Source organism: Myotis nattereri, assembly GCF_964212035.1.
Source record: "Myotis nattereri genome assembly, chromosome: 2".
In the NCBI taxonomy this organism is placed as follows: domain Eukaryota; kingdom Metazoa; phylum Chordata; class Mammalia; order Chiroptera; family Vespertilionidae; genus Myotis; species Myotis nattereri.
In genome coordinates, this window is record NC_138076.1 from 9,279,525 (window position 1) to 9,294,282 (window position 14,758).

The 14,758-nt window shown below is 45.1% G+C and overlaps 1 protein-coding gene across 1 annotated transcript in view; it reads right to left on the reverse strand.

Moving 5' to 3' along the window:
* The window catches only part of LOC308514062 (cytochrome P450 4V2-like), a 33,061-nt gene extending 24,185 nt beyond the window's left edge, over positions 1–8,876 (reverse strand). Inside the window, exons 1-2 of the mRNA XM_081084103.1 lie at positions 8,618–8,876; positions 1,319–1,431 (exon numbers count right to left, since the gene is read on the reverse strand). Coding sequence (XP_080940229.1) covers positions 1,319–1,431; positions 8,618–8,831 — 327 coding nt within the window. The 5' untranslated portion in view covers positions 8,832–8,876. The remainder of the gene's footprint in view (positions 1–1,318; positions 1,432–8,617) is intronic.
* Positions 8,877–14,758: the final 5,882 nt, after the last annotated feature.

Genomic DNA, 14,758 nt, shown 5'->3' on the forward strand with positions numbered 1-14,758 from the left:
ACACAACTACTTTCTAAAGTAACATTTCATAACAATTACTTCTTGGTGGTTCATTTTCATTACTATGAACTCAAAAAAATTCAATCAGAGTTTGGAGCATACAACTGTCTCTCACTCTTGGACACTAGCTGGAGTTGACGAATAGGAAAATGTCCAAGATAATTCCCTGACTCCTGCTATGAATTAGGAGCCAAGTGCAGTTGTTTATTGAGGGTAGGAGTGAGGGAAGAGAAGGTGGGTGAAGCAAAGAATGACCACATTTAGGGAGGTGGAAATCACAAGTTCATGATCAGGTAGTTGATTTGGAATCATTCAAGTTGCATAGTCTGAAAGCAGGTATGAAGCTCAGGATTGAGGCTTATACTAGGTACACATTTGAATGTCTCCAGGATATAAGTAGCATTGGGAACCATGGGTATAATTGGGTGCCTGGAGCCAAAGTAAAGCAGAAGGGATGAGCATATGCACAAAATGCCTCTCAGGATCTTGCTGCAGTTCCCTACGTTGGACAGACCTCTATCCACATGTACTAAGCCCACTTACACTAGGCCAGCAATGGCTGACATCCCACATGTGGCCTCTCGCTATCTCCTCTGGAACAGTACATTGGGCAGTGTGGTGCCAGAGACACTCTAAGAGTTTTACCACAATGAGTAAGAAAGATGTATCCAAGCCCAGCAACCCTAGGAAATACTGCTGTTAATTTTGCTCCATTAGGAGGTTTGCTTATCCTATTTTTACTTCCTGAACCAAATCCTTTGTCATCAAATCAAAATATAATACCCTCAATGTCACGATAATAAGTATAAGAAAGGTAAACAATTTTTAGGAGTAATTTCAAAAGAGTGAATTAACAGTATCTTCCCCATCAATATCAGATTAGTGTTCCCTTTTAAAAAATTAACTTGAAATAATAAAAGTAGAATGGATACTTTGAGCATCTTCAGGGAAACACTTATATTTTATTAGTCTTATATTTGTGTAATCTTAAAACAGTGCCTTGGCAGTTGATATGAGCTCACCTTGTAGAATAATTTATTTATGGTTCTGTTCAACTGAAGATTTCCCAAAAAAAGGGGACAAATATATTACTTGATACCAAGTGTGTATAGACATTTAGAAGCTGCTACTCTTCCCAGAACTCAGACTATATTTGGAAAGCACTAAATGGAACCTTCACAGCCTTAGATATTTAATGGAATCCTCATTGTATTGAATTCAATTAAATATAAGGACATATATTTGCTGTTTATTCTGATGAGATTCTCACATCATCATATATACAGTGGAACATTGATCATAGTCACCATAGACTCACCTCTATAGTTTCAGCTTTATACATGGTTATTGCTGGTACTGTGCCAAACCAGAGTTTTAGCATTGGCACATGTCTGTTTTCTTCAGTGAAATGAATCAGGTGCTGGAAAAACTCTAGGAGAAAATATTGATTTTTAAATAAGTTACTTACTGTGTCATTTTTGGGTTTTTACTCTTTTTACTTTTGGCAACTCACTCAATACCTCCAAGATCTTTCATATATTGAAGCTAAACCACACATTTGTCCTTACTAAATTATTAATGAATGAATTATGAGGCTAATTTAATTATGAATGATTTATATGCAACAACCTGGTTAACTGAGAAATGCCAAGCACTGTGGCTGTTTGTGGTGACCTTATGACATGCCTTCCCCAAGGACACCGAGGTTGTTCAGTTTCTCCTGACCTGCACAGGCTACTCTTCTGTAGAAAGGGATGCCTGTCCAAACCCCACAGCCCTGGTAGATAGATGCTCCCTTTCACCCTCTCTAAAGCAGTATTGAAGTTCCTCAACAAATTGAAATTAGAGCTAAGATATGATCAAGCAATTCCTCTCCTGGGTATTTATCTGAAGAACATGAAAACACTAATTCAAAAAGATATATGCACCAAAATGTTAATTGCAGCATTACTTACAATAGCCAGGATATGGAAGCAACCTTAGGTGTCCATCAATGGATGAATGGATAAAGAAGATGTGATAATATTAGCAGAGCTGGCATGGCTCCACCGTTGAGTACTGACCCGGTCAGGCCATATGCCCGGGTTGTAGGCTTGACCCCCAGTGTGGGGCATGCAGTAGGTAGCCAATCAATGATTCTCTCTCATCACAAATGTTTCTCTCTCTCTCCCCCTCTCTTCCACTCTGAAATCAACAAAGAATATATATATTTTTAAAAGATAAAATATTGTCATTTGTGATAACATGAATGGATCTTAAGGGTATTATGCTAAGTGAAATAAGTCAGACAGACAAGGACAAAAACAGTCTGATTTAACTCATATGTAAAATATAAAACAAAAAGTAACAAATGAACAAATATAACAAAATAAAAACAAATTCAAGGATACAGAGAACAGAATAGTGGTTACAGAGGAGAAGGAAAGTGGAGAGAGGGCAAAGTAGGTAGATGGGGTTAAACAAATGGTAATAGATGGAAACTTGACTTTTGGTTGTGAGCACCCAAAAGAATATACAGACATCAAATTATACTATTGTACACCTGAAATTTAGATAATGTTATTAACCAATGTTACCTCAAGAAAAAAAATAATTTTACAAAAACTCTTCTCTTTTACTAATCTTTCAACTTCTCAAATGTCTCAGGGCCTCTACAGAACCTCTTCTCTTTGTAGAAAACTCTTATTCCTACTGCTTTTTGTCTAATAAGACTTAGTTATTCTTCAAATGTCATCTTAAATGTGATTTTGCTGCAAAGTCTTCTCTGATATTCTTAACGGGATTTCTGATAATATAACTTCCCAGGTTGGCTTCCATTTCTAGTACGGGCACCAGATCTCAGTATTTCTAAAGACTGTCCTACAATGGAATAAACCAATTCTCCTTGGAGAAGTCATTGATTTTAGGTCCACCTCTCAGAGAAAAGGCCTGGCAATGGTTAGACAGAGCCCAAGTCAAACAACACGAGGTCACGGGAGGACTGGCTTTCTAATTAGGTTAGGAAATGAGGCACTCTCCTGAGATTGCTGGCAAAATCCAGGGAGGGAGGGATAAGGAGAGCAGACTAGCTGGGAGGCATGTGGTACCCAGGCTTCTTCTAGGCAAAGGGAATGCCCCTTGACAGCAGCGGGACTAATGCCCACAGAACTGTGAGGCTACTAATAGAGATGACACCTGAGATTTTATTTCTCTTTTTTTTTTTTTTTACTAAATCTTTATTGTTCAGATTATTACAGGTGATCCTCTTCCCTCCTCCCCCCCCCACCCCCCGCCCTGAGCTCCCCTCCACCTGGTTCCCACCCCATGCCCTTACCCCCCACCACTGTCCTCATCCATAGGTGTGAAGATTTTTATTCAGTCTCTTCCTGCACCCTTCACACCCCCTTCCTGCTGAGAATTGTCAGTCCACTTCCTTTCTATGCCTCTGCTTTTATTATATTCACCAGTTTATTCTGCTCATCAGATTTTTTTGTTGACTTAATTTTTAGTTTTGCTTGTTGATAGATATGTATTTGTTGTCCCTTTGCTGTTCATAATTTTTATCTTTACCTTTTTCTTCTTTCTCTTCTTAAAGAATACCCTTCAGCATTTCATATAATCCTGGTTTGGTGTTGATGAACTCCTTTAGCTTTTTCTTGTCTGTGAAGCTCTTTATCTGACCTTCAATTCTACATGATAGCTTTGCTGTGTAGAGTAATCTTGGTTGTAGGTTCTTGCTATTCATCACTTTGAATATTTCTTACCACTCCCTTCTGGCCTGCATAGTTTCTGTTGAGAAATCGGCTGACAATCGTATGGGTACTCCCTTCTAGGTAACTGTTTTTCTCTTGCTGCTTTTAAGATTCACTCTTTGTCTTTTGCCCTTAGCATTTTAATTATAATGTGTCTTGGTGTAGTCCTCTTTGGATTCCTCTTATTTGGGGTTCTCTTCACTTCCTGGACTTGTAAGACTATTTCTTTCATCAGGTAGGGGAAGTTTTCTATCATTATTTCTTCTAATAGGCTTTCAATATCTTGCTCTCTCTCTTCTTCTGGCACCCCCATAATTTGGATGTTGGTACGTTTGAAGTTGTCACAGAGGCTCCTTACACTACCTTCATATTTTTGGATTCTTTTTTCATTTTGCTTTTCTGGTTGGGTGTTTTTTGCTTCCTTGTATTTCAAATCTTTGACTTGATTCTTGGGATCCTCTAGTCTTCTGTTGGATCTCTGTATATTATTCTTTATTTCAGTCAGTGTATACTTAATTTCTGACTGGTCCTTTTCCATTTTTTTCATATTCTCATTAAGATCCTTGAAGGTCTCATTAAGTTCCTCAGAGGTTTGTAGAAGTTTCTTCAGTAACCTTATAACTGTGGTTTTGAACTCTAAATCCAGTAATTTGTTTTCCTCCATTTCTTTCATTTGTGACATGTTTCTTTGTTTCTGCATTTTGGCTGCTTCCCTGTATTGATAGAGTGGCTTTGTGTGGTAGGTGTCCTATTGAGCCCAGTGGCTCAGCCTCCCCAGTCACCTGAGGTGGACACTCTTGGTGCACCCCTTTGTGGGCTGGGCGCACAGTCTTGTTGTAGTTAAGCCTTGATTGCTGTGGGTATCTCTGGGAGGAAATGACCTCCAGGCCAATTGACTGCAAGACCCACTGTGTCTATAGTGGAAGGACTGCTGCACTGGAGACACCCTTATGGGGCAGGACTTGCTTCAGTGGGGCTTTGGAGCTCACTGAGTCTGCCTCTTGAGTGTGTCACATTGGATGTGAGGAGTTGAAATCTGATATGTGACCACTGCGTACACTGGCTCCTGAATCTCCAAGGAGGTGCAAATTTAACCACTGTGTGAGTCCACCCAGCAGGAGCTACTGCAAGATCTGCAGATTTCTCCTCTTTGTTTGGGGTTTGGGATTTTGGAGCTCTCTGACCCAGCTTTAGTTTGTTAGGTTAGACCAGCCGTGGGCAAACTATGGCCCGCAGGCCAGATCCGGCCCGTTTGAAATGAATAAAACTAAAAAAAAAAAAAAAAAAAAAAAAAAAAAGACCATACCCTTTTATGTAATGATGTTTACTTTGAATTTATATTAGTTCATACAAACACTCCATCCATGCTTTTGTTCCAGCCCTCCGGTCCAGTTTAAGAACCCATTGTGGCCCTCGAGTCAAAAAGTTTGCCCAACCCTGGGTTAGACTCTGCTCTTGGCGCCTCCGCACCTCCTACACAGCCTCAATGCACTTTTTTGTTTCCTTCTAGTTTAGAACTTCCACTCAGCCATCTTTCCCGTTGTTCTGGATGATAGCTCTTTTGTCTTTTAGTTGTAGTTCTAATGTGGTTTTGGGGGGCAGCACGTACAGGTGTATACCTTATGCCACCACCTTGGTTCTCCACACCTGAGATTTTGATGGGGGGGTTTTCCATATGGGAATTTGGACCCCAAGGACAGATCGAAATAGAATAAAAAAAACAAACAAACAACTATTAAACTTTCCAGCTCTTTCTCGTGCCAATAAATGTTCACATGCTCAACTACTCCTTCTCCCATCCTTCAGCTTCCCTCAACTCTGGGCTTCAGGGAAAGCTGCTCTAAGTGCAGCGGGAGAGACACTAAAGTGCAGGGATGTCCATTGTACGTGATACTGAATAAACAGTAATAATTGTTTCAAGCGTTTGCACATTTGGGCACCTCAAAACCTAATAATGAATCTTCTAAAATAGCTTAACATTTATTCTGTCATACTTATTTGCTGTGGAAGGTAATTAAACATCAGACCAGAGCTAAGGGTTTTCCATGCCTTATGTCTTTTATGCTTCAACACAGTCAGATAAGAAACACTATTACAGAAGCTAGTGAACAATTGAGGAAGTTGTGCACAGCTAAGTAGTTGCACAATATCACAGCGCTGGTAAATATAGGCCTGGCTTTGTACCCAAGGCACCCAGGCACACAATGTGCCATCTTCACCATTACATCACACCAATTCAAATTGCCTTCCAGTCAAACCATTGCCTAAATAATTGTGAAAAGAGCTAGGTCAGATCAACAGTGTCAAATATATGTAGCATGGCCATAATCACTGCCTTGGTCTGATCTGACAGAGGAGACAGGGAAATCAAAATCCGTGGCTTGAAGGCCTCAGGTGGGCCCCATGGCAGGGAGCAGCTGGGGAAGACAGGTGTTGACAAAAAGGACTGAAAAAGCAAAAGAAAGAGTTCAACAGCCTAGTTGGAAGGCCATTGCAATTCTCCAGGTGAGACTTCTGAGGCCAGAATGTGGATGGTGGCCACACAATGAAAGGCACAGCCTCTTGTACAAGACACAAGGGTGTTGAGGGTGGGGAATATACCTTTAAATGTTGTGCTATGCCCAATTTTGCTGAGCTCAATGCTGGGCATAAAGGAGGGCCTCAAATAAGTGCATGATTGACAATGAAAAAATGGACTCAAACCAAGTTCTGGACAATGGTCTAGAAAATGCACGCATTAAATGTAATCCTCAAAGTAACTGTAATATAGTGACTTTTACAAGTAAAGGGTAACACACTCTAACTTAAAGAGTTTTAAACAACTTGTCAAATCCAAACTGCCAGAGGCTAATACCAACAGTAGTTAGTGTATTAATACAAAAAGAGACCTTGGAAGGCCAATAGACTTTGGTATTCAACAGGGCTGAAAATCAGCATGATATTGCCCTGCTCTTTGCTCAATGGCTCAAGGCAATTATCTAACCTGATAATCCTTATACTGTTTACCAAACTTGACCCTTGTCCTGCCTGTATGCATTTCTAAAGGGAAAAAGTGTATTCAAGTGAATAAAAAGCAAATTTAACCTAGAAGTCCCTGTGCCTCTCCAAAAGAGAGGTCTCCATCTGGCCCCCATGCCTTCTAAATTCATATTTCTTATATAGTATTTTCATTTGTGCATTGGCCCCTCCTTCAGATCCCAAACCTCTCCACAAAGGTTGCAGCATCAAACAATTTTGTTACAAGTAGAAAGGGAGCAAAGGTTGGTCTCATGCCCAGATCCAGTAGTTGTTGATGCATAAAGAAGTCCCCTTGAGAAAGATAATGTGTTAACATTCTCCTCTCTCTGGAAGTAACTATAAGGAGCATTACTTTAAAGAATCCAGTAACTCAGTTTGTTTTGAAATGGATCTTATTCACTAGAGATTTCAATTCTATAGGAAAATTCCCCCAAAACACTATGATGAGATTTCTTAAGTAGATCGTTTTCTGTTGGGAGGAGGGGTCTATATTTCTACCATTATTTTTAATATTATAAAGCCTTTGGGTAGAAGGGAAGATTAGCTCTGCCTTTAGTGTTCGCCATGATGATGTTTACAAATGTAGTTTTCATATATCAAAATTTGCTGCATCACTTGCAGCATTAGTTGCATTGATCTCTGGTTAGTTAAAAGTTTACTTGGATTTCTTCTGCCAGAAACATTTTCTGTATTTTGGTAACACTCTCCCATGAGGCCTCATGTCTTCCTGTGAAGTTGAAATGACAGCATTATTTTTACTTGGAGAAAGGAAAGTGGAAAAGAAATAACCCTTTAAGCTTTGGAATTGATGTTCAGTCTATAAATCATCTTCAGTTAAAAGGAGGGGTGATTGGATTCTAGTTCTGGGCTCATTTTAAAATATGTCATTTGGGGCAAATCTTTTCAGTTCTGGGCATCTCAACTTATCCAGCCACGAAGATCAAGTGCTAAGATCTAACTCACCCTCCCTCATGGGGGATGCAAACATCAGGGACTTTTAGGAGCTTTCTAACTTAAAGTGACCCCTCTACCCCTATCATAACAGAACATAAAGCTGTCTCTTCAAAAGATGATTTCAATAAAAAACCAATTCACTCCTTAACAAATAAGATTTCTGAAACTTGCTGTATGACTCTTGGGGCAGACCTTGATGAATAACATCATAATTCATGTTGTTATGTAACCTCCTTAGAAGGGCCAAGGAGGAATGAAAGTTGTGGTCAAGTCTTGTGATTTCTGAAGTGAGAGGCTCTGGTCTCAAGTGCATTTCTCGTCCCCCATTTGACAGGGGGGGGGGGGGGGGGGAGAGAGAGAGAGTTATAATTTGTGTCTGCCTTTACGACTTTAACAGTTAAGACAGAAGAAAAACCAGGCAGTGTTTTTGTTGTTGTTTTTCTTATTAAATATACTTTTATTGATTTCAGAGAGGAAGGGAGAGAGATAGAAACATCAATGAGAGAGAATCATTTATCAGCTGCCTTCTGCACGCCCCCCACTGGGGATTGAGCCACCAACTCAGGCATGTGCCCTTGACATGAATTAAACCCATGATCATTCAGTCCGCAGGCCATAGCTCTCTCCACGGAGCCAAGCCGTCTAGGGCTGCAGGCGGTGTTTTCAGATAGCAGCAGCCAGGAGTTGGGAAATGAGAAGAGAAAAGGCAGAAGGACGGGAGTTTAGAAACACTGCACTTATGTGTGATGAAAACTGGAGAGAACTGGGAACCCATTATCCAGGGGGTGATAGAGTTGCCCCTCACCCAGCAGCCTGCAGCTCCAGTCCTGCTGCTCCAGGCGGGGAAGCGGGCGGTTCCCTGCAAGGGGCCCAACAGCCCATGGCGGGATGTGGCCAGGCGCGCAGTCCCTTACCTTTCCCTCCTCTCTCCAGGATCATCACGTGTCCCACGAAGGGGTAGGCGCCGGGAATAGTGGGGATGGGCCTCATTTGCAGCCAGTTATGCGCATAGCTCGCCATCATCTGCAGGAAGCTCAGGATGAGGGTGGCGCCCGCCAGGGTGATGGCGCTGAGCGCGCCCCAGAGCAGCAGCTTCTGCCCGACGTACACCAGCCAGACGGCCACCATCGCGCCAGCGGTCGGCTCTGTGCGGCGACTGAGACACAGAAACTTGGGGCCAGGGCGGGGTCCAGCCTCTGCCCTTCAAGTGCGGGCCCTGGGAGGAGTCCCGACATTCCCGGGGGCGGGCGCAGCGGGCCGGGCGGGCGGGGGAAGAGGTGGCGCCCGGCCCAATCGCCTCTCCCTCCTCCCGCAACCCGTAGGCAGCAGCCCAGGCGCCCAGGAGCGGGCCTTCCCTTGCAGGGACCGCCCTGCCCCCTGGGGACGGGGCTGGAGCCTCCCCCACTCGGAGGAAAGCACCGCCGGGTTGTTGTGCCGACAGACGCCTAGTAACGCGCACGGGCCTCTGGTTCCAGCAGAAACGAAAGCCTGGAAGCCCGAGTCTGAAGGCAGAGAGCGCTGAGAAGACACGCAGGCCCTTGAGTGGCGGGGGGAGGAGAATGGGGTGCAATTTAGGGCAACTCAGGATGGAGAGGCGCACTGGGGCAGCGGTGGGCTGAGTTCCGTTACAGGAGTGAGCGGTACGTTTTAGAATGGAAATAAAGGGCGCCGGGTTGGAGGTTCGGTTTGGGGGGTTAGTTTTTCCCTGGCTGGGCGCCTGGCCTCATGATGCTCCCTTGAGCAACCAGGAGTGTCTTCTGCTCTCCTGGGACTGGCTGCGCGCGGGAGGTGGGTGCATCCTGGCTGAGCATCAGGGTCATTCAGAGCAGCTCAGTACTTTGACCTGGCACTCCAACCTGAGGGAGGAGGTAAAGTTCATCGGCAGGTCACGGGAGAGCTGAATCATGTTCTTGTGATCCCAATGGTTTCCAAATTATCCTCGGGCGGGTAGGAGAGGATGAAGGGGAAGGTTTGTGGAAGTGGGAGAGATAAGAGATGCTGGCAGAGCAGGGTTTGGACAAGGAACAGTAATTATGAAGTAACTCTCAGAAGACAAACCACTGAGCCTATGGGAGGAAGGAAGGAAGGAAGGAAGGAAGGAAGGAAGGAAGGAAGGAAGGAAGGAAGGAAGGGAGGGAAAGGGAATAATGGTGAGGAGGGGTAATGATGGTGAGAAGGAAGCCCAAATTCTGCCCATGACTGTGTTCACTGACTAGGAATTTTCCTTCTTCAGGTAGCAGGACCCCAATCCTGACTCTCGTTCTCTTTTCTACAGGGGATCCTTTCTACAGAGGCGCCGGGCTAGGAGTGTCCCTCTCTAGGAGCAAGTCTATAGTGATTGGGAAGGTGCCAAGGAAGATGACCTATAGTGAGAAATGCCCTGGGTCCTACTTTGCTCAATTCCCTGCGTTTTACTGGCAGCTCTGGTACAGGTTGCAGGGCCTCTTCTGGGAGAATCATGCTTAAGGCTTTTCTCCAACTGATTTTCTTTAAAAGTCATCCATCTGTCCTGACATGGACAAAGGTTCAGGAAATAGTAAGTGAAAGGTAAAATTTAAAGTTGCAGAACAGAGTACTTAACGTAATGCCATCTTTGGGGAGAAAAAAAGTTTAGTTCTCTGCAGCTAGACTAATGTCTGGGAGGAAAAACACTGGTCAACCTTATGGTATGTCCATGGAGAAGAAGAACTTACATTCTTTATTTTTTTCACTTTGATATTATTTCATTTGCTTAAGACTTTAAATATATTTTCTCTAATATTTTAAGTAGATCTCATCTCTCTAAAAGTCTATCACAGCTATGAACTCATGGGATTTCTTTATATCTGACTCTGCTCATCTCTGTGGACAAAACAAGGAATATATAATCACTACCCTCAAGAAGTGGAGAAGGGGGAGGGCGGAGTGCTTCAGGCAGCAGCCAACATGAGCAGGAAGTGCTCCGAAGCAGAGAAGGGTATGATGGGTTCAAGAAAGTGTGCAGGGGACCCCTGCTTGGAGCACAGGGTGGCTCAGGGTGACCAGGACAAGACAATGTTAATGTTCACAAGGAGCATGGAGCCAACTTGAATGACCTTGACTCCCAGGCTTAGAAATTGTATTTTTATTTTGAAGGCAATTTGTGGCTGATAAAGAGAGCACTGAGGATTTTATGAATCAGGTTAGTGGGGCTCCATCACAAGAGGCTGGTCAGCTGTAAGAGCCCAGAATCAATCAGATAATTAGCAGTTTAAACACTGAGAGTGCATATTCTAGAAGTGATACCTCTTGCATTGAGCGTAACCTAATGTATTGAGGATTTAATTATTATATGAAAGAAACAACAATCTTTAAAACACATCTTTGCAATCCTGAATGGTACTCTATGAAAATAGTCCAATGTTCTGACTTCATACCCCTCTACGGCTACCTGATTGGTTGCTAGGGAAGAGGAACAATGAAAATATGAGAAACATGGAAGGTTCTGGTGTCCTTGCATCAGGACAAAATTAGCCCAGCTTCCCTGCTGCCTCTAGTTTCCCTCGCTGCTCACAGATGTTTCCTTCGTTTTGGCTCTTCACTGTGTGCTGGTGTGTTGCACGCTGACAACTGTGTGCTCTTCCCTCTTCCAACATCCAAGGCCCTGGCTAGCCTTATCAGCCTCGCCTCTCCTCTCCCATAAGCACATGAGTGTTCTTTCCCCCAGTTAGTGCTGAGTGGGGTGGCCGCTATCCGCTGTGCTTGTGTCCTGGGGCCCTCACCTGACACCTAGTGTGATAGGAAGCTGCTTATTCCTCACTGTGGGAAGAGAACGTCCCTTCTCTTCCATCTCAGTGCTGAGCACACCCTTGAAGTAGAAAAGTGTCCAGGACCGATTGTTTGCGGGGTTTGGATTTAGAAAAGGGATCCTGACAGCATGTAGACATCACAGGTCGAAAATAGGTTAGTGCTCTACAAGGAAATACAAAACTTGACATTCCCAATGGAAATTAACAATTGCTCAGAATCCTGTTTTATTACTAGCCACAAGACTTAAATATATACTCATGAATGTCAGTTAATTTATTCATATCCTTCCCCTGCCCCAAGTCAGAAAATATATCTCATGAACATCCTATATAATAAAAGCCTAGGTGGCGTCATGTGATGGCGTAACAAGATGGCTGATGTGACGTTGTCACAAGATGGCCACCCTCATGTCATCACAACATGGCCGCCAAAACATGGCCTCCCTCACATCATCACCAGATGGCCACCACCAGATGGCCAACAGGGGAGGGCAGTTGGGTGCGACCAGGCTGGCAGGGGAGGGCAGTTAGTGGCGACCAGGACTGCAGAGAGGCCAATTGGGGGCAAGATCAGGCCAGCACGGGAGGGCAGTTGGGGGAGCTATCAGGCTTATAGGGGAGGGCAGTTCAGCGTCACCAGGCGTATAGGGGAGGGCAGTTGGGGGCCACCAGGCTTGTAGGGGAGGGCAGCTGGGGGCAAGATCAGGCCTGCAGGGGAGGGCAGTTGGGGGTGACCAGGCCTGTAGGGCAAGGCAGTTGGAGGTGATCAGTCTGGCAGGGTAACAGTTAGGCATCAATCAGGCCCGCAGGGGAGTGGTTAGGGGGCAATCAGGCTGATAGTCAGAAACATTTAGGTGCAATCAGGGCGGCAGGCAGGCGAGTGGTTAGGAGCCAGCAGTCCCGGATTGTGAGAGGGATATCTGACTGCTGGTTTAGGCCTGATCCTTTTGGGCCTAAACTGGCAGTGAGACATCTTCCAATGTGTCCCAGATTGGAAAGGATGCAGGCTATGCTGAGGGACACCACCCCTGCCCCCATGCATGAATTTTGTGCAATGGGCCTCTAGTCCATATATATATAGGCAGCTACCATAACGGCCATAACGACCTAACAATGGGTTGCTATCATGCCCACTGGGGCCACAAACCACCTCGATCAGGGAGTGAGGCAGGTGGTCAACCTTGAGGCCCCCAACCTCTGCCGGCCTGCCCCTGATTGGACTCTCCCACCCCAATTATGAGCTGGGTTTGCCAGGCAAAGCCCCCACCCTTCCTCCCCAGCCAGCCGCGCCCCCATCAGCCTGCCCCTCCACAATAGTCCCGCAGCCCCTCCCGCTGCTGGCCCACCCCTGATTGTACCCCCCACCCCAATAGAGGGCAGGGCAGGGTGGCCAACCTCCTGAAGCCCCTCCCCTTGGCTGCCACGCCCCCTAACCACACCCCACCCCAATAGGGAGCAGGGATGGCTAGCCAACCTTCTGCAGCTCCTCCCCCCGGTTGGCCATGCCCCTGTTGAGCCCTCACCAGCCTGTTTGGCCTGAAGCCCTTCCCCTGGCCGACCATGCTCCTGATCGGCCCACAGCCTCTCATGCCGGTCAGCCATGCCCCCAACGGGCCCCACCATCCTAATTGGCCTTCAGCCCCTCCCCCTGGCCATCCCCACCCCTGATCTCCCCTCCATCCCAATAGGGGGTAGGGCATGCTGGCCAATCTACTGAAGCCCCTCCCACCACCTGGCCCCACACCAGATCGGCCCCCCAATCCCAATCAGGGGCAGGGCCAGTTGTCCAACAACCCATGGCCCCTCCCCCAGGCCTCTGGCCCCAATCGGCACCCACTACCCACCCTATTCAGTGGTGGGGTCAGCTGGCCCACTGCCCACAGCCCCTCCCCATGGCCATCCCCACCCCTAATTGCCTCCCCCAATCCCAATCGGGGGCAGGCCTCACCAGTCAATCACCCATGGCCCCTTCCCCCAGGCCTGGCTCTGATCTCAGGCCCTGATTCAGGTGGGCCACAGGCCAACCTCCCGCCATCTCCTCCTCCCAACAGGCCTAGCCCAGAACTGTCCTGATTGGTGTCGGGCCCCATGGATCCCACCCATCCACGAATACATGCACTGGGCCTCTAGTTAATGGATAAACCCTGTCAATATCTTATTTTGTAATCTTGCTCAGAACTGACCCCACACTTCTATGGATCATCACACTCATACACTCTATCTTTCACATATATTTCCTCAGATTTAGCAAAACGAAATGTATTCTGTGAGAAGCCACATCCCACATGGCTTAGGGTTCAGGATCTAGAGAAGGACTGTGTGAAAATGATGAGACTAGACAACAAATATGAATTTGGAAATGGGGGGCCAGGCGGAGAGTCTTTCTGAAGAAGAAAGGCTTTGCTGGTAACCAGGCCCTGCCAACCTTTTATTCAATTTTAGATACACATATTGCCCTTAGGCAGGTAATTCCGGTAGCAGACAGACTATCTTAAAGGTCAGTAAATACTAGTAAAGATTTACTTTGAGACTATTTGTTTCAGGAAATTGCTTGAACCACCATTGTCTCAACTAAACAGTTGGTGCATAGCTTTGGCCCTTGCAGGAGCTCAAGATCCACCAGCATTCTGAGTTCTTTGTTTACACTTTCCTGATAGCATAGATAATGGGTAGCTTTCCCCATCTCCCCCTTTTCATTTTCTTAATAAATCTTGAAAAGTGAACGCTGCCTGAATGGTTTGAGTCCTTTTAAGACTCTTCATTCCACATGTGCAGACTAGAAATAAACATATAAGAACAAGAATGAGACAGGCAATAGTGGTTATGCTAAGAGGCAAATGTAAGGAGATCCAGTGGAATGGATTAAATTCTTTCATGTCCTTTTTAAATTGTTGCCAGGCATCTAAAGAATTAGTTTGTAAGTTTGCCTGGGATAATTGTACAATATGCTGTTGTAATTCTAAAATATCAAGGGTTGTGTTATCTTTAACCCAAGCACCAAGAAGGTGATTTTTTATTGATTCCCAAGGGTATAAGGTACTATTATAGGGAACAGGGGCAACACAAATCTGGGACAAATTATAATGACACTGCAAAGGTATTCTTTGCTCTAAGCTGTGGATTTTATCACCCATCCACATGACTGTAGACTTTAGTGCCAATAATTCTATCTCAAACTGGCTGTTAATTCTTTTTTGTATAGACAAGGTCTTAGTTACATTTTCCTTAATTTGTTGTACAAACTGAAAAGTTTGAATAGTTTGTACCATGGATAAAGCAGCAATGCCC